The sequence below is a fragment of the Pipistrellus kuhlii genome, unplaced genomic scaffold, assembly GCF_014108245.1.
Source record: "Pipistrellus kuhlii isolate mPipKuh1 unplaced genomic scaffold, mPipKuh1.p scaffold_m20_p_16, whole genome shotgun sequence".
Classification (NCBI taxonomy): Eukaryota; Metazoa; Chordata; class Mammalia; order Chiroptera; family Vespertilionidae; genus Pipistrellus; species Pipistrellus kuhlii.
In genome coordinates this window covers 2916593-2943363 of record NW_023425471.1, presented here as the reverse complement: position 1 = coordinate 2943363, position 26771 = coordinate 2916593, and the positions used below count along the sequence as shown (strand labels likewise).

Here is a 26771-nt window from a genome sequence, read left to right as displayed (position 1 = left end):
TATTGTAATTCTATGAGATAAGAGTGAGAACCTGATTTTACTGAGTTAATGCTTTTTTTTTTTTTAATTTAGCTCTTTGGTTTGGCTAGCTGTATATTTTCTGTTAAAGAGTTTTCTGAAAATTGAGGAGGGAGGAATGCCCTAAAGGAGGCACAGCTGGTGGTCACAAGACAAAGGGGAAACTTTGTTCAGTGTTTCCTGCCAGGAGCTTAGATTCTGGGGAGCATTGTTTTCCAAAGGCCTGAGTGGTAAAGGGTGGAATAATTTTGCGGTGACCTATTTCTGGTCAGGCCTGATATCTCCCCCCAACCCCTGGATTTGTTTGGGACAACTGTAAATGATCAGAAACAAAGAAAGATCTGTAAATTTGGCAACATTCTTCTCTTTTTAATCCATGCCCTAATAAAGTTTAGTTTAGCTTGAAAAACCAGTAACGTGCACACTCTGTTGATGAACCATTCACCTACTCTGAGGAGAAATGCATTTTATGCCTTTTGACATCTTCCTTCAAATTATAGCCTCATGACTTTACAGATTTTAGCACTGAACATCCCGTGTCCCTTGGATCCCCTCAGTCCTGGGGAAACCAAGATGGTTGGTCACTCCTGCCTAGTTAAATCTAAGAACTGTCAGGACTAAACTTGTCATGCCTGCTTCTCAGGGACATTTTAGGATGTTTTTGTCCATTATGTTCTTAGTTGTGCTTAGACATGTTTTAAAAGTTCTTCACTACAAGCCTTAGCACGTTTGTTGATCAGGAGAACAAACCTTCCTTGTTTCCAAGGGTGTGCCCAGTAGAATGGCCACCCTAGCATTCACTGGTTGGCAGCCAGCAGTTGCAGGCAATGCCTGAACAATATCCTGGAGAGGAAGGAAGGGTCCCAGTGATTCACACGAAAGCTCACACTGGATTCAGATCTCCTGTCTGCCATACAGCCTGCCTTTTCTAGCTTGCTGTTCACTTTCAAAACTTATCATACTATTATTGAATCAAGGTTGGGGGGAGGAAGCTTTACTTAATTAAAATCCATTTTGGGGGTAAGGGAGGGAAATACTCTAGGCCAGTGGTCGGCAAACTCATTAGTCAACAGAGCCAAATACCAACAGTACGATGGTTGAAATTTCTTTGGAGAGCCACATTTTTTAAACTTAAACTATTGATATATAGGGAGGTACATTGTTATTAACTTCATTAGGGTCCTCCTAAGCTGGCCTTTGCTAAAAACTCAAGGGGCCAAAGAGCCGCATGTGGCTCTCGAGCCGTAGTTTGCTGACCACTACTCTAGAAAACTAGGAAAGAAGGATACTTTCCCCAAATTATAAAGACCATTGTTCAATGAATATTCTATGTCATATCTAACACTGAGATATTAGATATAATCCTATTAATTTGAGAAAAAAATACAAAAATATTGACCAGCACCATTACGATTTAATATGGTTCTGAGAGCTTTGAAGCTTTTAAGAGTTATAGGTATTGGAAAGGAAGAGGGAGATATTTATTTGTAGGTAACATGCTAAAAACAAACAAACAAACAAACAAACAAACACCCACAGTGGTTGCTTCCACTGTTGGGTGGTGATATGACTGGAGAAGAACGAAGTGCACAGGACTTGTCCTGAAGTTATAGTTACAATGCCAGCACGTGGATTTTTGCTTATATGTTTATTTGGCATGATTGAGAGGTGACGCTAACAGATTATAGGAAAGAAGCTAAAGCCACCCTCAACTGATAAGCTCATACTGTATGGCATTGCATAATGGGGAGGATGACCTAGGGGCAGCTTCCTCTAAGAAATATTTGTGGACTATGAGAGGTCCCCATAAAACTTCATGAGTGCTCAGTTTATAATCACAACTTTCTCCTCTTCCACCTGTAGCCTGGCTGAACAGAAATTAAAATTGTGTGTGTATACATGCACACACGTGTGCTTACGTGCATGTGTGAGCTAGTCCTGGGGGTAGAGGACTTCTACTTTGTAAGAAAGTTAAAAGAAGATTAAGAAGGAATAAGAGATGTCCAATTGAAGAAGTTTCATGTTCTAAAGGGAAAGCTGGCGCTAAAACAGGTTTGGCTCAGTGGATAGAGAGTCGGCCTGCGGACTGAAAGGTCCCAGGTTCGATTCCAGTCAAGGGCATGTACCTTGGTTGCGGGCACATCCCCAGTGGGGGGTGTGCAGGAGGCAGCTGGTCGATGTTTCTCTCTCATCGATGTTTCTAGCTCTCTATCCCTTTCCCTTCATCTGTATAAAAAAATCAATAAAATTTATTTTAAAAAAATAAAGGGGAAGCTGGTACTTCTAACAGAAAGGCCGGGGAGGGATTCAGGAAAATGTTAGCCATTTAGTAAAATCTTAAGAAATAAGCTAGGTATGATTCTCTGGATAGTGGGGGTAAAGATGGAGGGCATAGTATGGGGATAGACTAAATGGTGAGTAGTCTATTTGGACTTAGAAAGTGGATATGTGTGTGTGGTGGGTGGGACCTACGGCTATATAGGTTGAACCATTACCAGGGACAGCCTTGAAAGCATAAGTCATTCTTTATTTATAAATGGATGGCCAAAATTGTATATGCTGAAACTCCAAAATTAATCCAATCATGTTAAATTAGAACGATCTTTAGCTTTCAGACTGTCTTATGTCAATGGTTCTCAACTAAAGGTGATTTGCCCGGTAAGTGGTCATTTCTGGAGATGGTTCTGATCATACTAACTGGAGGATGCTGCTGCCATCTAGTGAGGAGAGGCAGGAATGCTGCTGAACATCCTACAGTGAGCAGACAGTTCCCGCAGCAAAGAATTAAGCCCTGGTCTGTCAATGAGCATAGGTTACATGAGGAAATACCAGTTTCACTGAAATATTCTTTGAAAGTAGTTCAAATAAATTCTTAAGGAATTTCCCAATTTCTCCCACCTGATTAATGATTATAAACAGAAACCTTTTATGTCCTAGAAACTGCATTCTTAGAGCTAAGTAGACAAATTGGAGGCAATGTAATAAAGACTATCAACCAGTTATTAAATATTCTTTGATGTCACCACATTTAAAATAATTTTTTAAGTGCTACTAAAAATAAGTCCACAATAAAGTAATATAGATCATTACATGATAAAAAGCTTCTTGCAGATATTCAACACTTTTAGCAAAGCTGCTTTGGAGTTATCCATCAATGGATTTAGAATGAAATGCCTGACCTTACAGGATTAAACCTGAATGCCATTTGCCATGCAATAACATTATCTCCCAGTTTCATGAGTACATGCTTTCAGTACATTACCTCTGCTTCACCAACAACCCTGAAAAGTAGGAATTGCTAGCCTCCTATTTTACAGATGAAGAAACAGAGGCTCAGAGAAGTGCTGACTTGTCAAGCTCACACAGCTCCTACAGGGCGGGCTTGGGCTGGCCCATCTGATCCCAGGCTCATGCCTCACCACTCTCCCATGCTCCTGCTCCTTCTCCAACAATGCTGGTTTCTATACATCTGGTATTGTCTCAATACATCGACACATTAGTATTACAAATTAGATTCTACAGGTTATACAGATCTCCAAACTAAACGCCTCATACTCTTTATATATATTATTGATTTTTACAGAGAGGAAGGGAGAGGGATGAAGAGTTAGAAACATCAATGAGAGAGAATCATTGATCAGCTGCCTCTTGTACACTCCCTATTGGGAATGTGCCTGCAAACTAAGATACATGCCCTTGACCAGAATCAAACCTGGGACCTTTCAGTCCGCAGGCTGATGCTCCATCCACTGAGCCAAACCGGTTAGAGCAGCAACACCTACTACTCTTGCCATTACTCACTCACTATGGGACTCAATGCTTTCACGGTTCATGGTTGAGGGCTCCAAATTGTCCTGCCTGTCAGTGTAAAGTAATGCTCTCACTTCTCCTCTGAACTCCCAGTATAATGAGGACATGGATTAGGTTGGTTAGCTTCCTGGATATTTAAGGACAATCATTTAACTTCTTGTAGCCACAGCAGACAAAATTGTTAGCGGTAATAACATAATAAATAAAATTGTGCTTTCATCGTTTATGCCTTTTTATTACAACCTGAAAACTCTTTTCCTCCTTCTGTTTACCCTTTTGCCCCACTCATTCCAGCTTTCCCCCAATATCCCAATCTTTTAAGGACCAGGTGGGGTCTTGCCTCCTCCATGAATGAATCCCCCATTCCTCCAGATTTTTATTCATCAAAATTAATCTTTGTTCTGGGTTTCCATTGGGAATAATGTACTCTTCTTTAGTATTCACGTCTTTTATCTGCACATTTTCTTAGTGTTTCCTAGGTGGGCAAGTGTTGATCATTGTGTTCATTTTTCTAATTTTCCACTTATGATGTTTTTATTGATTTCAGAGAGAAAGGGAGAGGGGGAGAGAGAGAGAGAAACATCAATGAAGAGAGAGAATCATTAATTGACTACCTCTGCACACCCCACACTGAGATTGAGCCTGCAACCCGGGCATGGGCACTGACCAGGAATCGAACCGTGACCTCCTGGTTCATAGGTTGACACTTAACCACTGAGCAACACTGGCAGGGCTCAAACCCCCTTATTATAAAATGTTTTGTTGCTTCTTGAAGTCCAAATTTCTGAGAACTGTGGCCCAATAATACCAAGTACAATGAACACATTGACTAAAAGTCTGAGAAATTAAATCCTTATAATTAATCAAAGCAGAGAATAATAATAATGCACCAATCAAAAGATATCATCTACTTAATTAAATATTATTATAATGGAATTTTAACAAACTATTACAACAAGAAGGGACTTGACATAGTTCCCTAAAACCTCTCTCTCTTTGTAAGAACTCTGTGTGCCCCAAACCTGCCTGGGACCATGTGTGTAAGGGAGTGTATTCAGGCACTTCATTATACTGTCTGTTTTAACTAAAGACTGCTGAGCAGAAATACCTCCCTCTACACCACCACGTGGCTCACCGTTTGATGTCTAAATGGCAGCCTACCACAGAGACACATGATCTGATTGCAGAAAAATATTTCGCACACATTTAGGATCAGCAGGGGGCACCCTTAAACAAAAGTACTTTTAACCACCACTTTCCCCCTGGGTGCACACACAACACTTTGTATGTGAGAAATTTGGCTAATCATAGAGGTTGGTAAACCATTTTCTTGAGATTCCTTCAATATAACCATGGAAATAAAACAATGAATGTGAACATCTTGACTTTGGATTTAGAAGTTATATATATCAGTTAAGAAGCTGGCCTGATGATTACATAAGGAGCCACGGGGAGTTTGTCTGAGGAGATTCCCTGAGAGACTGAATCCTGAGTGGGGTTTGAAAAGGAAGGGCATTCCTGGCTCTGGGGTTTTAGAAGCAGCTGGAAGGTTAGATCTACATAGTTATAATAGATTCAGGAATATGATCATCAGAACCTCATATTTGGGCCTTTCTCATCAGCCATGAACTCAACTTGTGTTTCCCCCCTCCTCCTTTTCCTACTCAGCTACCAAGAGAACAACCACCATGTGAGGACAAATAGAAATTAAAAGAAAACATAGTTTTATCTACCATATAGACTTTTTGCTTTAAAGTATAAACCTTGCATCTATAATATCAAATCAGGTCATCACACTCTTCCTTCTGAATACCAGCCAGAAAGAAACAACAAACTATAATATATGATATCTTGTTCCATAATTCTGCTGAATTTATAGCAGAATGCCTTTGAGGTATACCTTTCCTAAATTTCACATTGCAAGGGACACTTTTCTCTCCTTATTGTTGTGGGGTTTGTGCCATTCTCCAAATGCAATCACACAAAATACAAGAAGAAATAAGAACGGACAAAGAAGCAAAAGTATTTAGTAGAGACCCATGATAAGTTTAGGACTAGAAGGAGGAAAGGATGAGCAGGATGAGGAAGCATGACAAGTTCTTTAAGAAAACACCTGTTTCCAATTACACATTTCTTACTTAATTAGACACTTTGAGTTTAAACATAACACTCCCAAGTCCATCAACCACCCATGGCAATTCTCCAGGTGTTTGCAATTACGTAATGTCCTAAAAAATCATCTGGATTGTGTCAACTCAAAAAGTATTGCTTGAGATTTTAGAAAAATATTTTCAGGCATTAATTTAGACTTACGGCATCAGTATAGCATTTATAGCACTTAGCAAAAATAAATAAATTGAAAAATAGATAATCAAAGAGTCAGTCATTTCTTTGGTTTCGGATTTCCCCCTAAAGGTTAAAAGTATGGTTTTTGCTCTAAGTAGTCAAAGGTAGGCATTGCAGACGCAGCAAATTTTCATAGTCCAGACTTCTCTAATTCAGATTCATAGTATTTAGGATGGGAGAAGTGAGGTTTACTTTTGTATTACCAGAGAGAAGTAGAAATCCCCACCTCAAAACTAAAGGAAAAGAGGGATAATTGGCTTCTCAATCGTTTAGAAACAATGTTGGGATTGCTTTCTAAAATAAAGTTTGCAAAACCAAAACCAAAATACCAACAAAACACACACACACACACACACACACACACACACACACATCTCTTGGTGTCCGCGTACATTTCCATCTTTAAATGAAATAATTCCATAATTTACTTTATAAAGTTGCCTGACATATTTTGAGATGATTAACAACTTGAAAGCCCCTCAACTTGGATAATTGAAAACTCTTTCGGGATGGAACAAATATGATTTGAAAGAGACTCCTTTGAGAACCGAAAGGAGAGTTTCAGTCAAAACAATGAAAATTGTCTTTTTTAATGAAGTTATTTTAATTAAAAAATGCATGCATGACAGGAAAAGAAAAGCAATTCAAGACAATGCTCCTGGTGGTTGGGCCGCTTCTTTGAAATTTGGAATTTATTGTGTACTTAGTGAGTTTATGTGCCTGGTTTCAGAAATGCATTTCCTTTAGTGTTCTCAAGTTAGCTTTTAGGTCTGTCACCTTGCATACCTTGGTGGATGTGGCATTGGTCACTGGGCCCCTGTTGTTCCAACAGGAACTACTTCTCTTACACCCTGAGCTTCAGGACCCACCATGGCAAGGTGATGGCCTATGGGACTAAGGGGTTAAGTGGGGCTCCTCTCATTGGGCTGTGAGCTCTGACATGCCAGGTCTGTCTCTGCTGGAGGGAAGTGGTTCCTATATGAAATTATCTCAAAGATGTTGTGTGGGCTAGCAAGGCCCTCAGCTGGCCCTCCTTAATTACTCCTGAAACTCTCTTCAACCTATTTTCTGTGGTAAAATTAGACAACTCTTCACAGCTATCCAACACCTACTTTTTCTTCTGCTTGTTTTTCAAAGGTATCGTACCTCCTAGAAGGGGGCAGCATGGCCCATGAAGACTTCTGTGGACACGTTGGTCAGTTGAACCCAGGAGACCTGCAGGTATGGCTAGGGACATGGAATTGCTGATAGTTTACTAGTCATTGGGTGTGCATGCTTGATCTGCCAACTGCCGTACATTCACACCTGGAAATTTGCACAGGTCTCTTGGATACCTCTTTCATACTTTTCTTAATTCCCTCAATCACTTTTTAATTCCCACCTAGTCTTTCTCTTGCTTACATTCCTCAAAAGCCTAATAAAGAGTGTCTGTCTCAACTTCCCTTATCTTCCATTTCATTCTTCACTCACTGAAATCAGCATCGACCTCTCAGCAATCCCCACACATTTTGGGAAGCTGTTCAGGTTATGGTCACTCATAATGTCCCAATTGCCAAATTCGGCATTCAGTTTCAATCCTCATCTTCATAGACCTTTCTGCTGTATTTGAAACAGTTTACTACTTTAGCTCATTTGAAGGGGTAGGTGTTGTCACTTAAGACAATGACCCAAACCCTGACACCATCCTAGTCTTGTCTGAGATGTATTATTGTAGAATTTAAAATCTCTAGGAAATGCTTGGGCAATCTTTGCAGGTTTCGTAAGTCTGAACTCTGTATCGGCTACTTTCTGGGATCATTTACATTTTTGGCAGATTAATAACTGCAAATATTTGACTCATGGTGTTTTAATGAACATGGAATTCGAAGGGGGGAAAAAGCAAAAGGATAGAGTTGTGGCCAAAAGTTAACAGTAACCTTTCACTGGCGTGGAATATAAAGTGGAGATGGCCTTGAAAAGTCTGTATGATGACTGCTTGTGCCCTGACCAGGAAAGTGATGATTCTTCTGCCCTCAGTTACAAAGAATGTCTGTGTGGGTCCCAGTGGGCTTAAGCTCCAGGTACCCACAGATGTAACCTGCTCTTTAACTCCCCCTTTTGGCTTTCTCCCTTGCCTAGCTTGCTCTTTCCTGCTTGTGCTTCCTGCATCACTTTCCAAATAAACTACCAGCACTGAAGTCTTTGTCTCAGGGTCTTCTGCGGGAGAACCCAAGCTAAGACAGGCAGGGAATCCATTCTTCTTTCCCAATATGCTCTTAATAAAGAAACAAATGGATGTTTGAAGAATCTGCATAACAGTGGAAGACAATGACTGTTTTCTCCAAGTAGTGAGGGCTCCATTACTGGAACTGAGCAAACAGACTCAAGTCACCCATCCATGGTATAATGTAGTGTTCGGCAAACTGCGGCTCATGAGCCACATATGACTCTTTGGCCCCTTGAGTGTGGCTCTTCCACAAAATACCACATGCGGGCGCACACTTACAGTGTGATTGAAACTTCGTGGCCCATGCGCAGAAGTCGGTTTTCGGCTCTCAAAAGAAATTTCAATTGTTGTACTATTGATATTTGGTTCTGCTGACTAATGAGTTTGCCAACCATTGGTATAGTGCACATGTGTCAAACACAAGGCCCGCGGGCCAAATCCGTCCCGCCAGGCCTTGCAATGTGGCCCGCACCGCGCTGTCATCACTGCACTCCGCTGCGTTTCCATCACAATGACAGTTTATGACTGTTCAGTAAACCATTCGGCCCGCGATTTAGGCTGGATTTTAGATTTTGGCCCCTTCTCTGATTGAGTTCGACACCCCTAGTATAGTGGATACTGTGGGGCCTGCACATGTATCTTGAGGCCCTTGCACTTATCCATTCTCCAGCTACTGTGAATATTGGCTGCTGATGGCTCGCAACTGCATCCCACCCTGGGTACTGCCCTCTGCAGCAGGAACCGCATCTTCCAAGGTCGTGCTCCCTACTGGGGGGTTGGCACACAATCCCTGGTTTGCTGACGTGGGGATAAAATAACCTGGCTACCTCATCTTAATTTGGGACAATTCTGAAGGTTTATTCAACTTAAACCTCCTTGTTACATTGGCTAAGGCCTTTGTTGTAACTGTATTACTGGTTGGCTTCTCCCCTGCCCCAGTTATGCTTTTTTTTTTTTCTTAAGGTGCTCCCAAGAGCAGTTCCCAATATACTGTCTGCCTGCATCTCCCCATCTCCGTGCTTAGCTGAAGGCTCAGGATACTAAAGAGAGACTCCTTCTATTTGTATGAATTTCAGACCTGATGCTTTGATTTCAAATAGGAAGCATTGATACATTGGGAAAACTAGAAAAGATTCCAGCAGTTGTCATTGTTTTCTTATTCCTCACAAGGCCCAGGACTGTGAAAGAAGCACTTGTAAGGTACCTCACTTAGTTACTGTGTCATAATGGTCCCGCCTGCAGACTTATTCTGAGTGACATTTCCTTCTTGTTGGTCTGGTATTTGCAGTGGATGACTGCAGGCCGAGGCATTCTTCACGCCGAGATGCCATGCTCAGAGGAGCCAGCCCATGGCCTACAACTATGGGTTAATTTGAGGAGCTCAGAGAAGATGGTAGAGCCTCAGTACCAGGAACTGAAAAGTAAAGAAATTCCTAAACCCAGTAAGGATGGTGTGACAGTTGCTGTCATCTCTGGAGAAGCCCTGGGAGTAAAGGTAAGACAGGCTGCTGCTGTGTTTGGGAAAACTGAGTTGCTCAGTGACATCCGGATTGTCAGTTCTCATTGTGTTTATCGCAGTTCATGTGCCACGGTTCATGGGATGGACTTGCTTCAGAGGTGTCAGAATAAGTGGAACCTAAGGGGACCCAGAATTTTTTGCCACATGAAAACACAGAGTTAGAAAAAATTATAAGAAAATAAGTTCATATTAAAAATGTGGTCAAAAAGTAATTTTAAAGACATTTCTTAATATGTGTGCAGATTTAATATCTTTCCTTTAGTTTATTGTGCAATTTATAGCCCCTAGGAACTACAAGATCACCAATAATAAGAAACAAACCAAAACCAAAACCAGCTCCACTCCCTGAAGATTTTTTAAAAAATTAATTTGAACTTTTATTTATCCCATACCTGTACATTCTCCTCAACCAAGACTATAATATTTCAGCTTAGGTTCCCAGCATTTTCATCACGTAAGATCAATGGAGGCTAAAGATTATGGACAGATTTGTGGTAGGAAAAGGGTATGCTAGGTACTATGTCAATTGCACATGAGCACTGCTGCTGTGGAGGCCAAGTTCAAAGTAGCAGCCAGCTGGGGAGTTAGCCGCATAGAGTGGTCTCTTAGGTAGGGTTTCCCAGAAGCAAACCCAAGATGAGAATTCATATGTAACTGATTTTAAAGGAAGTTCCCTTCAGGGACAGTAAAAGGAACCAGGAATGGAAGGGCATAAACCAAGCAATGATATCATCTTAAGTCCCAAAGAGGATGGGACCTCAAAGATCAATCCACCTCCAAGTTGTCCTGATCTACCCAGTGCTAGGCAGCTGAGCTCTCACGCTGTCTTACCCCAAGTCATTACTCATGGCCATTGAGTTTGGGGTAGGGGGTACAGAAATGGGATCCCAGGGGACCTGGTAGCGGCCCTGACACCCAGTTTCACACATGCCAACAGGAGTTGAGAGCATCAAGAAATTAGGGCCGAAACCGGTTTGGCTCAGTGGATAGAGCATCAGCCTGCGGACTGAAAGGTCCCAGGTTCATTCCGGTCAAGGGCATGTACCTTGGTTGCGGGCACATCCCCAGTGAGGGGTGTGCAGGAGGCAGCTGATAGATGTTTCTCTCTCATTGATGTTTCTAACTCTCTATCCCTCTCTCTTCCTCTCTGTAAAAGAATCAATAACATAAAAAAGAAATTAGGGACCACTTTGCCATTCTCCCTGTGGGCAGCCAGGACTTCAAACCGCACACTAATTTATATAAACTTAAATTTTGTTTAGATACACTCACAGGGACATTGGCTTGGCACTAGCTCCTAGCCAACCACTCAGTGGGGTGCATTTCATGGGCAAGAGGATGTTCGTGATTTTTGGTTGGGACTTCCGGATTTTGTATTTCCTACACTATAGTCACAGTTCTCTATCTGTATCAGGCCTGGGCATGTGCATTATTTTGCTTCGTGTTTCCAGTGCAAACAGAAGTAACTGAAGGAAAAGAATCAAACTGTGTCCCCCGTTAAGCAAATATATCTGCCTGCTCTGTACGTGTACTTTGTAGTTGGGAAAATGACCCTTCATTGTGTTTCAGTGACTCATTTCTGTTTCATCAAGCACTGGGCAGTGCCCTTTCCAGCGGTATGGCGAGAGTTTCCTTCCCTTCAGTGCCACAGAGGACAATTCAGATACTGTGAGGTCTTTCTGGTATATGGCAAAGGGCTTAGCTATGTGTGGAGCCTGTCAGGGAGGCCTCAGGAGAGCTGAATTCATGCACATGAAAAGCTGCATCCTCTGTTTCCTACGGGGCTTCTCACTCCGTGTTTCCAGGACTCTAATGCTCTAGGGACATGTCGAGAAATACCTCCCTCTCCACTTCAACCAGAGCACAAGGCTTTGTGGAATTGTCCTTAACATTTCCTTGACAAACAATGTTGAACTATCTGCAGCTAAAAAGAGAAACGAGACCACTGATTGAATAGGCAAGCAAAGCCAGCAATATCACAAATCCTCCGAGTTCACAACTGCTTTTCATTTATAGGAAACACAATGCCATTTTAATGTCAGAGCTGATCCCAGTTACAGGCACAAGGACGTTTCAAGCACTTGCAAGCAGCAGACTGCATAGTCTTGCAGTCACAACCAAGAATTAGAGATGAACAGTGATGTTTTAACTTTGTGAAAGAATGTCTTAATAGCTGCTGGCCTCTAAGTTTTATTTTATTTTTGTTGAGTAAAATCGTTGAAGTGAATTACATTTTCCTAAGTCAATGATGGTTTTTATTACGAGAGCATTTTAATAAGGAACTCTTCCAACCCTGTTTAGTATGAATTTGAATTTTGGGTAACAATGTGTTGTTGTGGGTACTAGCATGGGTGTTGGAACAGATGGCCTGGATTAGAATTCCCACCGTGAAGCAGCTATGTGGCTTTGAACAAGCCACTTAACCTCTCTGTTTTGGTATTCTCATCCATCAAATAGGGTTGCTTGAGAGGATTAAGTGAGGTTTTTTTTTTTTATACATTAATAACCATTATTGCTTATCTCATTTTCAGTTCTTATATATTTCTTGTATCACATGACCTCACTCATCTAGGGGAAATAATGAACAACATAAACTAATGAACAAAAACAGACCCTGAGGCAGGGAAGCATCGATCAGACTCTCAAACCTCAGAGGGAAGAGAGGGGAGGGTGGGGGTAAGGGGAAGAGATCAACCAAAGGATTTGTATGCATGCATATGAGCCTAACCAGTGGTCATGGACAATAGGGGTCATACGTGGGGAGGGGTTTGGGATGGGAATGGGGGGATGAGGACAAATATGTGATACCTTAATCAATAAAGAAATTTTTAAAAAGCTTCTAAAACAGCATCAGGCACATTGTCAGCACCACATAAGTAGTAGCTGTTACTATTATTATTTTGCTTACTTCATGTTACCTTGGGTAGGAGCTGGGCTGAGATTTAAGCATGTTCATTAAGCTAAAGGGACTTGCTGGGGTTTGACAAAGGTAATTAACTTGCTTTAAAGAAAAAGACACCAGCATGAGTTAGTGTAAAGATAGGGGACTATTGGCCATTTCCTTCTGGGTCTCATGAAAACACAGTTTTCTGCATCTGAAACATTAACTTATGCTCACCAAGGACTGACTGGATCTTAAAAGAGTCTAGATGTACCATAAGACAAAGTGAAGATAATATTAGGCTAAATTACCAGATGGGGCTGAGAATATACCTTTTCAAGAGATTGGTGTGCTTCTAATGAATATAGAGTCAACAGTAACTCCCACCCCCACAAGGAAAATTCTAGAAAATGGAATTAGTGACCATTCCAGCACTTCTCTAACTTCAAAATTCACCTGGTGCCTTCGTTAAAATGAAAATTTTGATTCAGCAGGTCAGGGTGGGGCCCGAGCGTCTGCATTTCTAACCACTCCCAGGGGACCATTACTGTAATGTGTGCAAGGACCATGACATCCAAGACAGGGGGCTCACTCAGCACTAGGACCAGTTTGATTGTGAGCCTATAGAAGATTTTAGGGTTCAGCTCTTTGGTTTTTGGCAAATCTTATTGAACCTTTCTGGACTTCAGACCCTACACCCACAAAAAAAAAAAAGGCTAGGGAGTTTTGTGCAAGATACAATTTAGCTTTTGCAAGCAGCTCAGCTGTCCTTTTGCTGGTCCCCAAACAGATGTGTCCCTGCTTCTCAGTTTGTATGTTGTCTCAGCCCTTGGGACATCCACAGCCAATTTTGAGCAAGATTCTGCCAGGAGAGCAGTCTAAAGGGAAGGCTGAAATGGGGGGGGGATAAGGGGGGGAGATAAAGATGGGATGCTTAGAATAGTTTCTGTCACTTCTGGAAGGTCAAAATCACATGTTTATTTCATGAGAGAATGAAATCCTCCAAACGCCATTCCATCCTTATCAGGCAGCCAATCAGCAATATTTGCTGCCAGTTTTCTCTGGAACACGATTCTGTTTCCAGCAAACGCCTCTACTTGCCTCCTGCTGTTTTAAATTCCATTATGTCAGAAGAAAACCTTAAGGAGGCCTCAGCCCCAGTGGGGTCAGAAAAAAGCAAGCCAGAGCCAGACTGCCTGGGTCAAGGCCAACACCACCACTGACTAACGTTAAAGAAGTCACTCACGCCTGCTGGGCTTGGGGTACTCACCTGAAAATGGAGGTGCTTACACTGAGCCAGAGGATCACTGGGAGGGTGAAATTGGTTAATATGTGTACAAATCGTAGAACAATACATCTTTGCAAAAACTGTATGGTGTTCGTGTGTCCTACAGATGTAACAAAAGAATCTTCCTTCTGAAGGACAGACTGTACATGCGTGTATTGGATGATAACCAAACGTTTAAACATTCATTTTCCAAAACAGCCTCATGTAATTCACTCAGATCTTGTTACCATGGTGTCTCCAGGGCCTGAATCAATGCCTGACATATACCAGACAATCAAGAAGTATTTTTGGGGTCCATAAGTGAAATCATTAACATGGAAATGAATGCTAGAATGAGAGGAATGTGGGCAAAGTAGTAAGAAGAGAAGACAATATAGGGACTAAGGATGACTGTACTAAGCTTAATATGAGCTAACTAAAGAGTTGAGAGAACAACAAAATAAGCTAAACTATATTTTAAAATAAAATAAACTATTTAAGGGATTAGGAAGTAGGGACATAAAACCCAGATTGATTTTTTTTCTTAAAAAGTGAATACTAGGCTGCTTTTCAAAACCCAAACTGTTTCCTGTAGGTTTCGTAAATTGAAATAGTGGCAACAATGAGGAGCAGAGATTTGGGGCTCGTGGTTCTCTTTGGGCGGGAGGGGGGGGGGCGGTACACAGGAAGGCGTCTTGCCTGCTCTAGCATCTTTTTTAAAAAAATTAATTTCTTTATTGATTAAGGTATCGCATATTTGTCCTCAACCCCCCATTCTAATCCCCCACCCCCCACCCATACCCCCACCCCCTTATTGTCCTTGACCACTGGTTAGTCTCATATGTATGCACACAAGTCCTTTGGTTGATCTCTCCCTTTTATCCCCACCCTCCCTCTGAGGTCCAACAGTCTGACCCATGGCTCCTTATCTCTGGGTCTGTTCTTGTTCATCAATCTATGTTGTTCACCATTTCCCCTAGATGAGTGAGATCATGTCCTACTGGAAATACACTTATAAGAATAAAAAATGAGACAAGCAATAATCGTTATGCTGAAAGGCATATGAATCAGTCTGTAGTGAGCTTCTTTCTGGGCCACCAGTTCTTTAGAGACCCAATTTCAATGTCAAACAGTTCCTTATGTGTACATTGTCAGCAATGATATTTCAGTTCTGGATGGGGGGCTAGCATCTTTACTGTGGGCTTTCAGGGCATGCTAGATCTCAAGTAGGAGAACACATACCAGCTTTCAGTGCATCCCTGCTGGATATATCTGTTCCTTACCCAGCAGGCATTGGAAGACCCTGTGTCCCTTGGGCAATTCTCTCCCAGCCTGTGTTGGTTGTGGATTGGTATGAAATGTATAACCAAGTCTGTGATTGTCACCTCTGATTCAGATAGCTGATAGAGTCTTCAGGCTGTGGCAGGCCATTGGCGTCCACGCATGCAGAAACACACACACACACACACACACACACACACACACACACACACATACACACACACACTGTCCTAGACCGGAACTGGAGAGAAACACCTGAGAAAGTGGAGAGAAACTAGACAGCTGAGAAACCAGAGAGAAAACCACATTTTCCAGCTTTTGCTTTCATTTGAAACATATTATTACCAATATACAATTTGTCAGTATTCCTTCTACCTTACTTGGATTTAAAAGTTACAGTTTATGTAGCTTTCAGAGAAATATTTTATAGCATGTCCAACCAGCAGTGGGGTTTTGACAATCATAATACTAGAGAGTAAGCGTAGAACATGTTTGCATTGTACCTATTATATTTCTCTATTTCAGGGGAAATTTGGATTTTTGGAATGCAAGCTGCACATTTTAAATAGTGTTTGCTAACTTTGCAGTTGACCCCACATTCTCAGCTCTCCCCGTCACCTGCCTTTCCGAGTTGGCTTTTGTTCACTTTGTGATATGGGGAGAGCTTGAAAGAATAACTTTCAAAAGTAGCATTTTAAAAACTTTTAAATCAGGAAAACAGGTAGCACAGGCACACTTTGTTTTTGTTCTCTCTCTCTCTCTCTCTCTCTCTCTCTCTCTCTCTCTCTCTCTCTCTCTCTCTCTCTCTCCCTCTCTCCCCCTCCCTCCCTCCCTCCCTCCCTCCCTCTCTCTCTCTTTTGCCTTTGAAGTACTCCAGCAAGTTCATGGATCTAGTTAAAAAAAAAAAAAAAAAAAAAAAAAAGGACAGATATTCTCCTAATGGCAGAGATTGCGTTGGAGGCAGTGGGTTTGTGACAGGGAGCCTGTGATAACAGGCTCCAGCTGTCCCCCAGAGCTCGCAGAGGGAAAACAACCCTTGTCAGAAAGGAGTTCTCTCTTCCAAAGGCCTCTCTGTTAATTTATTTTATTTATAAATCAGAGTGCTCTGTGATAGACTTAAAAACTGGAGATTCTAAAAACATTCCCTCTGGGCTGAGGGGTTGGGTAATGATGGACTTGAGACTTCTCTCAGCACGTCTTTTCTTTTTAATTGGAAAAATGTAAGCACATATTTAAAACATCAAGTTAAATCAGAACAGAAAAAATTGAAATGAAAAACAAGTGGAAACAAATGAAGAACCTAACATTTGTGTAAAGATATCAACAACATTACCACACAGAGAAAATATTTATTTTAAGGGCTTTTCAACATAGTTCTCTGTCCATTTTTAGTGGGAAGTATACTGAAGACAAAAAGAACAGCACAAACTTTTGAACTTCACAGTTTTTTAAAAATGGAATTTATTGGGGTTACATTGGTTATTAAAAGTATATAAGTTTCAAGGGTACAGTTCTATAATATATCATCTGTACGTTGTATTGTGTGTTCACCACCCCAAGTCAAGTCTTCTTCCATCACCATTTATCCCCCCTTACCCTCTTCTACCTCCCCACCCCCTTTGCCTCTGGTCATCACCATGCTGTTATCTGTGTCTATGAGGTGTTGTTGTTGTTTTTCTTAATCCTTTCACCTTTTTCACCCAACCCCACAACGTACCTCCCCTCTGACAGCTGTTTGTTAGTTTATTGTTATTGTTCATATTGGCATTACAATTTTATTTATTTATTTTGTTTCTTGATCCTCACTTGAGTGTGTGTGTGTGTGTGTGTGTGTGTGTGTGTGTGTGTGTGTAGTGTAATGTGCTAATTAGACAGGACATCCTTCCAGATGACTTTATGGACAAAGCCAGGGCTGCGAGGGAAGCCCAGGTCCCGGGTGCCAGAGAGAAGCTGTTGACAGTAGCTGGGGAAAGGAATCCCTACTCTTGCACGAATTTCATGCATCAGACTCTAAGTGTGTGTGTGTGTGTGTGTGTGTGTGTGTGTGTGTTTATAGAGGCCCAGCACAGTAAATTCATGCACAGTATGGTCCCTAGGCCTGGCCTGCGATCAGGGACATTTTCCTCACCTGCCACAGCTGGCCCTACCCCCTGCCACCACCCACCCCTGTATCCCCCATTTGCCATTGGGTGATCCGTGCCTGACAGCTGGGGGTAGGGACTGAGAGGTCAGCTGTTCCCACCCACTCACTGGCCCTGCCCTTGCCATGGGTGGCCATCAGACGATCAGAGCCTGCTGGTTGGGGAAAGGGACCAAGAGGTGGTCAGTACATTTCCTAATGACTGGTCCAGTGGTAATTGTGGTCGTTCTGCATATTACCCTTTTATTATATAGGATATATATTCCTCACCTGAGGATATTTTTCACTGATTTTTAGTGACAAAGAGAGGGAAAGACAGAGTGAAACATTGATGTGTGAGAACCTCATTGATTGGTTGCCTACTGCACGAACCCTGACCAGGGCCCAGGCTACAGAGGAACCTGCAACATGTACCTGCCCTTGACTGGAATCAAATCCAGGACCCTTCAGTCTGGTGCTCTATTCACTGAGCCAAACCAGGATAGGGCCACTTGAGGATATTTTTCCATGGATTTTTTTTTAGAGAGAGTGGAAAGGAGAAAGAGAGAGAGAGAGAGAGAGAGAGAGACGTTGATGTTGCCTCCCACACTGGCCCCAACCAGGGGCAACCCAGGTATGTGTCCTTGACTGGGAATCAAACCTGAGACCCTTCAGTGTGAGGGCCAATGCTCTAACCACTCAACAAAACCAACCAGGGCAACATTACAATTTTAAAACAGTTTTAAAATAAAACAAATGAGTAAATTTGTTATATTTTTAGGAATCAAAATTTTCAGTGTAAGAAAAAATAAGTACAAATATAAAAGAAAAGAGCTAAGAAAAATATTGTTACATTAAACATTGAATGGATGTCCATTATCTCTATAAGGTAGTTTCTAGAGAACTAGTATGTTTGATCATTTTAGGAATCCAAGATTTTTAACAATGCAATTTTGTGTTTCTAATAACAATTTTATTTTCTTCTGGTTTTTATTTACATTGGTTTTTCTTTTTTGGTCCATGTTTAATTAGATGTTATGAGGAATTCTAAAAAAAAAAAAAAAAAAAAAAAAGTCCCACCTAAGAGAGTCAAAATTACCCAATGAATTCTGGCTGAAATTCCTTTTTGAGACATTAAATAAATGTATTTTAATGGGCGAATGTAGGGAGAGAATTCCAGCATAAGGCAGAGAGCCTTCTGGGCTCCCTTTGACATAGAGCAAAGGGGAAACAGAGCATTTGAGGGGAAGGGATATTATCAAGTGCAAAGTAGAAATGTGGAGTTGATTTTACCACCTCCTTCTCCTTGCCACTATTCACCAAAGTCCAACTACGTCCCCTCTCTTCAGTGAAGCCTTCTTAGCTGCTCTAGCTCCACACAGCCATCTGTCAACCACACATAGGTTTTTGGAGTGGCAGTTATTTAATTCATTTCTCTATAAGCTCTGTTCATTCAGTCATTAGGCACCTGCTGTGTGCACATCATGCAGTGCCCTAGAGATATATGAATGAGATACAACCATTGTCATCAAATAAGGTCACGGTGTAGCAGAGGAGAGAAACTGCTAAATATCAGCAGTATAATGTGATACAAGAAATGCTAAAATAGCAGTATGTAAAACTCACATGGTAATTTGAAGGAGGGAGAATTGATTTTGCTTGTGTGGATGGAGGGAGAGAAAGAAAGAGAAGAGGGGGCAGAGGTCATGTCTTACAATCCTATATAATAATCCTGTATAATAAAAGGGTAATATGCAAATTGACCAAACAGTAGAACAACCCGTTGCTATGACGTGCACTGACCACCAGGGGAGCAGATGCTCAATGTGCTCCCACAGGGGGAGTGCCATTCAGCCAGAAGCTGGGATGATGGCTGGTGAGCACAGAGGCAGTGGCAGGAGCCTCTCAGTCAGATATCCCCCAAAGGCTCCTGGGCTGCAAAAGGGCACAGGCCAGGCTAAGGGACCCCCCACTCTCCTCCCCCGAGTGGCTTGGATAGTAGGAGCGTAATAAGTGTGTGGGGATTGTGATGGGTCGGGGTGCTGCATAGGCAACCAGACTTGGTGGGGTTGTGACAAGGAAAATGGAAATGATGCAAAATATTGGGCTGGAGGGAAATCCAAGACCAAGTTTGTCTATTCCTGGATTTTGCCTAAGGCTGACGTTGGTTGCATGTATAGTCCTGCATCTCTCTCTCCCAGGGTGTTCCATAGCATGGTTTGTGGTTAGGATAGGGAGAGGTGCTGTGTGCAGTCCTGTCTCATCTTGAATTTTACAAAGCATTTCATTGTATAGGACCTGCCCAACACAGACCAAGTAGCCCAAGCAGATGATCGTTATCATTCCACAGACAAGTGCAAAACTTGGTTCTGATTCAGTGTTGAGAATAGGCACAATTAAGCCTGTTAGTCTTGCTGTACATCAGAGGACAACAAAGAAATGCACCCAGCACTTCAAAGGCTTGTCCTGTGGTAGGCAGCCATAGTTGGCACTTCATTTGCACTTAGGAATGCTAAAATAAACAGTGGTCAGCATCTGATCAGATCAGCTGTACAAAATCTTGCTCTTGCCCAGGGCAGCCCACTCATCCCAGAAATACCATTGCTGGTGTGTACAAAGGGTGCCAGATGTTCTTATTCCTTCAAGATGTCCCTGCGGACCTAGTCACCTAGGAAGTACATTTCAATGGTGTTGACAAGCCCTACTTTGCCAGTAAATGAAGGGCTAGGTGCACTTGTAAACCAGGAGTTCCATCTGTGCCATTCGCACATCATTGGCTCTAGTAATTGGGGTTGAAAATTAGCAAGGAAATTTTGACTAAGAGGAGAATGAAAGCTATAAAAAAAACAACAACAACAAGGTGTCACCTTCAATAAAGAGGAGTGACCAGTGACCACTTTGCATATCAGTGCAATCATTTCTTTGGCTGTCAAGTCTTTTTGGATATAATTCTTTCCCCAGGAACACATTACATATATGTTCTCTAGCCACAGGGAAATACACAGGACAGCTTCAGGGAGCTTCAGAGGCTCTTGCATGTTGCATTAAAAGCTGAGCCCTTGTGGATACACATGAGATAGATGTCAGTATTTTAAAGAACGGTATTGGCATATATACTGTATAAAGCTTATGCTGTTGGAAGCTGTAAACACTACTTTATTTTGACTGCAGCACAAGTTCTTGGGATCTTGTAGTTTTTAAACAATTGGGTCAAACTCACACTAAAATATAGTGAGAAAATTTGGTGTCAGATAATTCTGATTACTTGAAGCTTAATTAAGAATTTGCTCCTCTGGACAGGTAAAGGAAGCCCTAACACAAGCTGAAAAATCTATTACATTATCAAAACTGTACCATCAGAGAGTCAATCCTTTGACAGTATGATAGATTGAATCTATCATACACAAGTACTGTGGGGTCTAGTAGACCAGACCTGGGTCCAAATTTTAGCTCTGTTGTTTATTACCTCTGAGACCTCAGGAAAATAATTTTTGAGCCTTTATCTGTTCAATAGGAGATAATAATGAATAGTATTTGAATTATTTGTATGTTATATGATGTGCCTATGGACATATAGGGTACATAACAAATATTTCCTTTTTCCTATTTGTCTTCCTTTCTGTTCTCACATTCCCTTTTATTATTAGTCTTTATTGATAGCAAATCTCTAGAACTTCTTGGGAAGGGAAATGAAAATGGCTAATATCTCTTATGGGCTCCCAGGTTACTAAGTTCTAAGCCCAGATCTGTCCAATGAAAATATCATGGGACCAATATGTACTTTAAAATTTTGGACACATTAAAAAAGTAAAAATAAATTAATTCTAATAATATGCTTTAACCTAATTATTAAAAATACCATTTCAGCATATATCAGCATACAAACATAATGAGACACTTCGTATTTTTGTACCAAAGTTTTAAAATCCAGTGTGCAGTTTACACTTAAAATACATCTCAGTTCACATTGGCCACCTTTCATGTGCTCAGTAGTCTCATATGGCTAGTGACAACTATATGGAGCAGTGATGTCCTGAGTGCTTGACATGTGTTCATTCTTTTACTCCTTGTTTAATATGGGTTCTCTGGAAAACAGTCTTATGTCCAATCCCAGGGCAGTGAGAGTGAGGGAGAAGGGAAGTGAGGCAGATACTTGCTTTGCTGGTACAGAACACCTGTTCAGAAAACTGGCCCCAAAGACTTCTTAATGGAGAAAGAGGAAGGATTTTTCTGTCGTCCCACATCTTCCATTCCTTTTTGGGCAAAGTGTGCCTCCTGGGAGCTAACTTTGTGCCCTTCTGAGCTGTGATACCTAGCCCCTTGTGAGGCAGCCTCTGAGGAGGCCACATCCCACATCCTGTGGCTTGGATCTTCATTCCAATCTGGGTGTGAATCCAGAGCTTCAGTAGGTCTATCAGGTAAAGCCCAGGAACTCTGGAGCTGTTGTATGTCCCACCACAGTGGGCAATCAATGCCATTCTGAATTTGACAGTCAGGAAGAGGCCAAGGCTGCTAGGGATGACAACAGTGGTGGCATCCAGGAGTCTCCATGAGTGGCCAATAACTCAGGAGCTAGAGAAGCTGAGAGACTCTGAGGAAGCACATAAAATGTGTCCAATCGATTTCTCAACCTAATGTTGGAGGGAACTGAGACATTCTAACGAGATGGCTGCTGCCTAGTTTGTGTTCTTAAACACAATCTCCTATAGGTCATTACCAGCTTGGCACAGCTCAATATAAATCAGATTTTCTGCTAAGAGCAGGTTTTTATCCATATAAACTTAAAAGACAGAGAGGGCCTGAGAAGAGAGATAGATATTGAAGGGTTCAGAGGACATTCTTGACCCACCTGTAATGTTGCTCAGGAGCTGATCACTTCTGGCTTGCCCAGGAATTCCCAAACCATTCTCTGTCCCAGCTGGGAGGCTGGTACTGACCCTTCTATAGGTCTCCAGCCTGTCAGCAGATTTAGCTGGACAGAAACATTCCATTCATTTACCATATTTTCCAGTGTATAAGACGACTTTTGAAACAAAAAAAAGCCTGCTCAGATTGGCCAGAGTCAGAGAGGCGGTCTATTAAAAACAGAACTGGTGTTGCCTCGGAAGTGGGGGGTAGTCTTATACAGCGAATATAGGCCTAAACCTATGTTCTAACTGTAAAATTAGGGTGTCGTCTTATACGCCGGAAAATATGGTACTTCTTTCCCCCCCCAATGTTTTAATTAAGGTATTATATGTGCACATATCTTACCATTGCCCCCCGACACACACACCATTCCCATACATGCCCTCACCCCCCAGTGTTTTGTGTCCATTGGTTATGCTTATATGCATGCATACAAGTCCTTCTGTTGATCTATTTACTTCTCCAATTGTTGTAATGGGCAGGGTATTAATATCTGAACGAAGTCCTTAGAGCAGCATGAGTCTAGAATTGGAGTATGAGATGCTGTTCAGAGCTGAACAAGAACTGCTCTTCCTTTTTCTTCCGGAACTTCTATTGGAATCAGAATGCCTGGCAGCAATAGACATGAGCAGTCAGCTCTCCAATTCCAACTTTGCAGACGAGGATGCTGCAACCCAACTAAGCAACAAAGTCTTCCCCAAGGTCAGACAGCTCATTGTGGAAGGAACCTACACACACACTTAGGTTTTTAAAATTTTCCCATTTTATTTGCACAGTACCCTTGCCTTATCACACCATTTAGTTTGGGAATACCATAGTTCATTTTCATGGACGGAAGTTTCCGAATGATCCTCTCTCTACGTCAAAAGGGTACCTTCATGTCTATACAAGTACACACCTCTGACCATGTCACAATGCCACGCAAATGATCACATAGGAGAAGCCCTATGCCATAACAAATTCCCCCTTGTCCTGACTGGTGTGGCTCAGTGGATGGAGCGTCGGTCTGCGGGCTGAAGGGTCCCGGTTTCGATTCTGGTCAAGAGCATGTACCTTGGTTGTGGCCACATTCCCAGTGGGGGGTATGCAGGAGACAGCTGATCAATGATTCTCTCTTATTGATGTTTCTAACTCTCTATACCTCTCCCTTCCTCTCTGCAAAAAAAAAAAAAAAAAAAAAATCAATGAAAAACATATATATAAATAAATAAATTCCCCCTTAATCATATCTACATAAAGTTATCAGTCCCCAGAGCTCTATCAAATCTTAACTTTGCCAAATAATTTCTCATCTTGATGCACTTTCTTGGAAGAACTCGTAAAAATATTTTAGTAAATACCAAATGTAACTAATAGAAATTAAAAATGTTATAGAGCCTGGTGAGTATTCTAGCATTGGTTAATAGATTTGCTGACTCACCTTGGAATACCTTACCCATGCTTGGGTGATATGGGATAGGAAAGCTCCCTGTTGTCATATTCGGGGATCATTTGTGGTTTCATTGTACTGTTGCCTTTGTAGGATGATAGGTGGATTGGCCATATAAGAGATGAGCATATGCTCTCTGTTTTCAATTTTCAAAAAATTAGAACATTTGTAAGCCAATTTTGTTCAAGAATGCTGACTCAAAGGGTGAAGAAATCAAAGTCCAGTTTCACAATTTACATGACTGTGGTTAAATTTCAGGACTGTGCAATCCTCTTCCCCTTTAGCTTTCCTACCCTCATTACTGCTCCCCTAAAAAACAAAAGGCGAGAGGAGAGAGATGAGAGTATTACTGTCGACTAAAGTGCTGCTTGAAAAGGATGCTGTAGAGAATAGACTGCAGGATACTTTGGCTCTGTCCAAAATTCTTGTTTAGCTGCACAGTTTGATGCTCAAGATTTTTCACAATCATTATTGTTCACAAAAGTTAAAAATGTTGTCTGGCCCTCTCTAACTCTCACCCTATACAGAGCCATTGGCATTTTGCCTAAGAGTTTCTTGTTTTCTCTTTATGTAGCACTTCATGTATATGTCAAAATATGATTACAGGGTTTTAATCCTTCCCACGATACCTTTGGCACTGGAGATGGAAACTAATCTCTCCCACTCCTTATCGGAATTCTTTAAAATAACCAAGAATTCAGAAATCAGAGTGCTTTGGATGGAGGACAGAAGACATCATTTTGTTGAAGACCATCAGCCTATTCTAAACAATGAGAGTTGCAAATTTGATTTGAATAATGTGGTAAATCAATTTTTCACTTTTTCAAAGCCTTAAGATCTCCAGGAAAAAGAGGAAGGTATGGCTCTTCACACAAGGGCCAAAGAGGTGTGGTAGTGAGTTTCCTGAGTGTGTAAAGGTATAAGTGGTAGAGAAAATGTTCTGTGTTTGTTTTTTTCTCCTAGTGCAAAGCCCAGCAGACTAAAAGTGGGAAAGTGATGGAAGAAGACTAGGAGACTGGGAAGCCCTGTGGGAGAAGTACTAGATCAGTGCCCAGCAAAGCACAGCTCGTGAGCCACATGCGGCTCTTTGGCCCCTTGAGTGTGGCTCTTCCACAAAATACCACGTGTAGGCGCACACTTACAGTGCGATTGGAACTTCGTGGCCCATGCACAGAAGTCGGTTTTTGGCCTGGGCGAGTCTAATTTGAAGAAGTGGCATTAGAACACTCAAGGGGCTAAAGAGATGCACGTGGCTCTCAAGCCGCAGTTTGCCGACCACTTGACTAGATGATGACAAGAATTCCCTATGGCATACATCTTTCTTTAGGGACTTGTCTCCATTGAGGCTTTTCCTTGTAGTTGACAAAAAACAGAATTTACCTGAAATAGACCCAAATATATATGCAAACTTAATAATGTTAAAGAATATTATTATCAGTTAACTGGGACAACTGGTTAACCATTAACTGGGACAACTGGGACAACCGGTTAACCATTTATAAAAAGAAACCAGTTTAGCTCATGTTCTCACACCCAATGGTAATATAGATATGGCATAGATCAAATATTAAACTGCTTAAAATGTTGAACTAGAAAAATATAGGCAAATATTTAATTTCATCTTTGGATGGAGAAAGACTTTCTAAGTTTAAAAGCATTGGAAAGAAAAGATAGGTCTGTCCTATGTTAGAACTGCCATCAATGCGATTAAAGGCCAAAAGCAAACTGGTAGATTTTTATAACATATTATTAAAAACTAATAACCTTACTTTATTAAAAAAAAAAAAAAACCACACATGTCATATCAATTGATAAGAGAAGCTCCCAACCTGTTGACCCCACAGCTTCCAGATTCTCTACTCCCTCTCAGAGTCATGCTTCACAGATGATTTGTCTGCACACATTATCTCCACTTCCCTCCTTCCCCCATGATCTCAACCTGATCTCCTCCCTCATCAGTGCACTGAGTTACTACTGACTTCCTTGTGGCCAAGCCCAGAGGTCTTTTTACCCCCCTAAAGTTAAATCTTCCTTTCCATGAGTTGAATGCTTCTTCTTCCTCACTTTGGCCTCTGCAATAATGCATTCTTGTGTCTCTGGATGCTCCTTACTCCTCAGTTTCTTTTCTCAGGTAGGTACCTTTCCCTCTACCAGACCCCCCTGTAATGCTCAAGTTCCCTGGATCTCAGTCCTGAGTCCACTTCTCTGTCATTGAACATCATCTCCTGAGGTGACCTCATCCATCTCATGGATTTATAGCTGCATAGTATCCCATGTTGTAAATGTACCACAGCTTTGTAATCCACTCATCTGCTGATGGACACTTAGGCTGATTCCAAATCTTAGCTATTGTAAATTGTGCTTAGGCTGATTCCAAATCTTAGCTATTATAAATTATGCTGATGTGAACATAGGGGTGCATATATTCTTTCTGAGTGGTGTTTCAGGTTTCTTAGGCTATATTCCTAGAAGGGGGATCACTGGGTCAGATGGCAGCTCCATTATTTTTTTTGAGGAAACGCTACTATTTTCCATAGTGGCTGCACCAGTCTACATTCCCACCAGCAGCGTCATTTCATGGATTTATATGCCAGTTATAGTCTTATAATTCACACATTTATATTCATAGCACAAGTCTAACTTCTGAGTTCTGTGTACTCTTTCTGCTTGTCATCTCCATTTGCATGGTCCCCAGGCATGTCAAATTTTAAATAGCAAAAGTTGAAGTTTTGTTTTTCCCTACCCCCACCTGTCTTGACAAACAAACAAATGAAAACTTGTTTTCCTTTTGGTGTTCTCCATTTTAATGAATGAATGGCACCATCACTTGCTGCTCAAATTTAAAACCTATTCTTACTACCTTCCAGTTCTCCACATAGTAGCTCAAGACGTCTCTTTAAGATAAATTTGGGTCAACATGTTGTCATTGAACTTTAAAGAAATCCTAAATACCTTACTCTGACTTACACCTGAGTGAGTTTTCTCTA

General features: G+C 41.5%; 1 protein-coding gene and 1 long non-coding RNA gene across 2 annotated transcripts in view; one reads left to right on the top strand and one right to left on the bottom strand.

Moving 5' to 3' along the window:
- The window catches only part of PIR (pirin), a 74681-nt gene that overhangs the window by 12053 nt on the left and 35857 nt on the right, over positions 1–26771 (top strand). The window contains exons 4-5 of the mRNA XM_036439535.2: positions 7312–7395; positions 9669–9875. Of these exons, the coding sequence (XP_036295428.1) occupies positions 7312–7395; positions 9669–9875 (291 nt within the window). The remainder of the gene's footprint in view (positions 1–7311; positions 7396–9668; positions 9876–26771) is intronic.
- On the bottom strand, positions 1055–25004 carry LOC123652427. The gene is made up of 3 exons (XR_006741773.1): positions 24848–25004; positions 15947–15950; positions 1055–1076 (listed from the first exon to the last, which is right to left on the bottom strand). It is a non-coding gene; the product is annotated as an uncharacterized LOC123652427 (long non-coding RNA).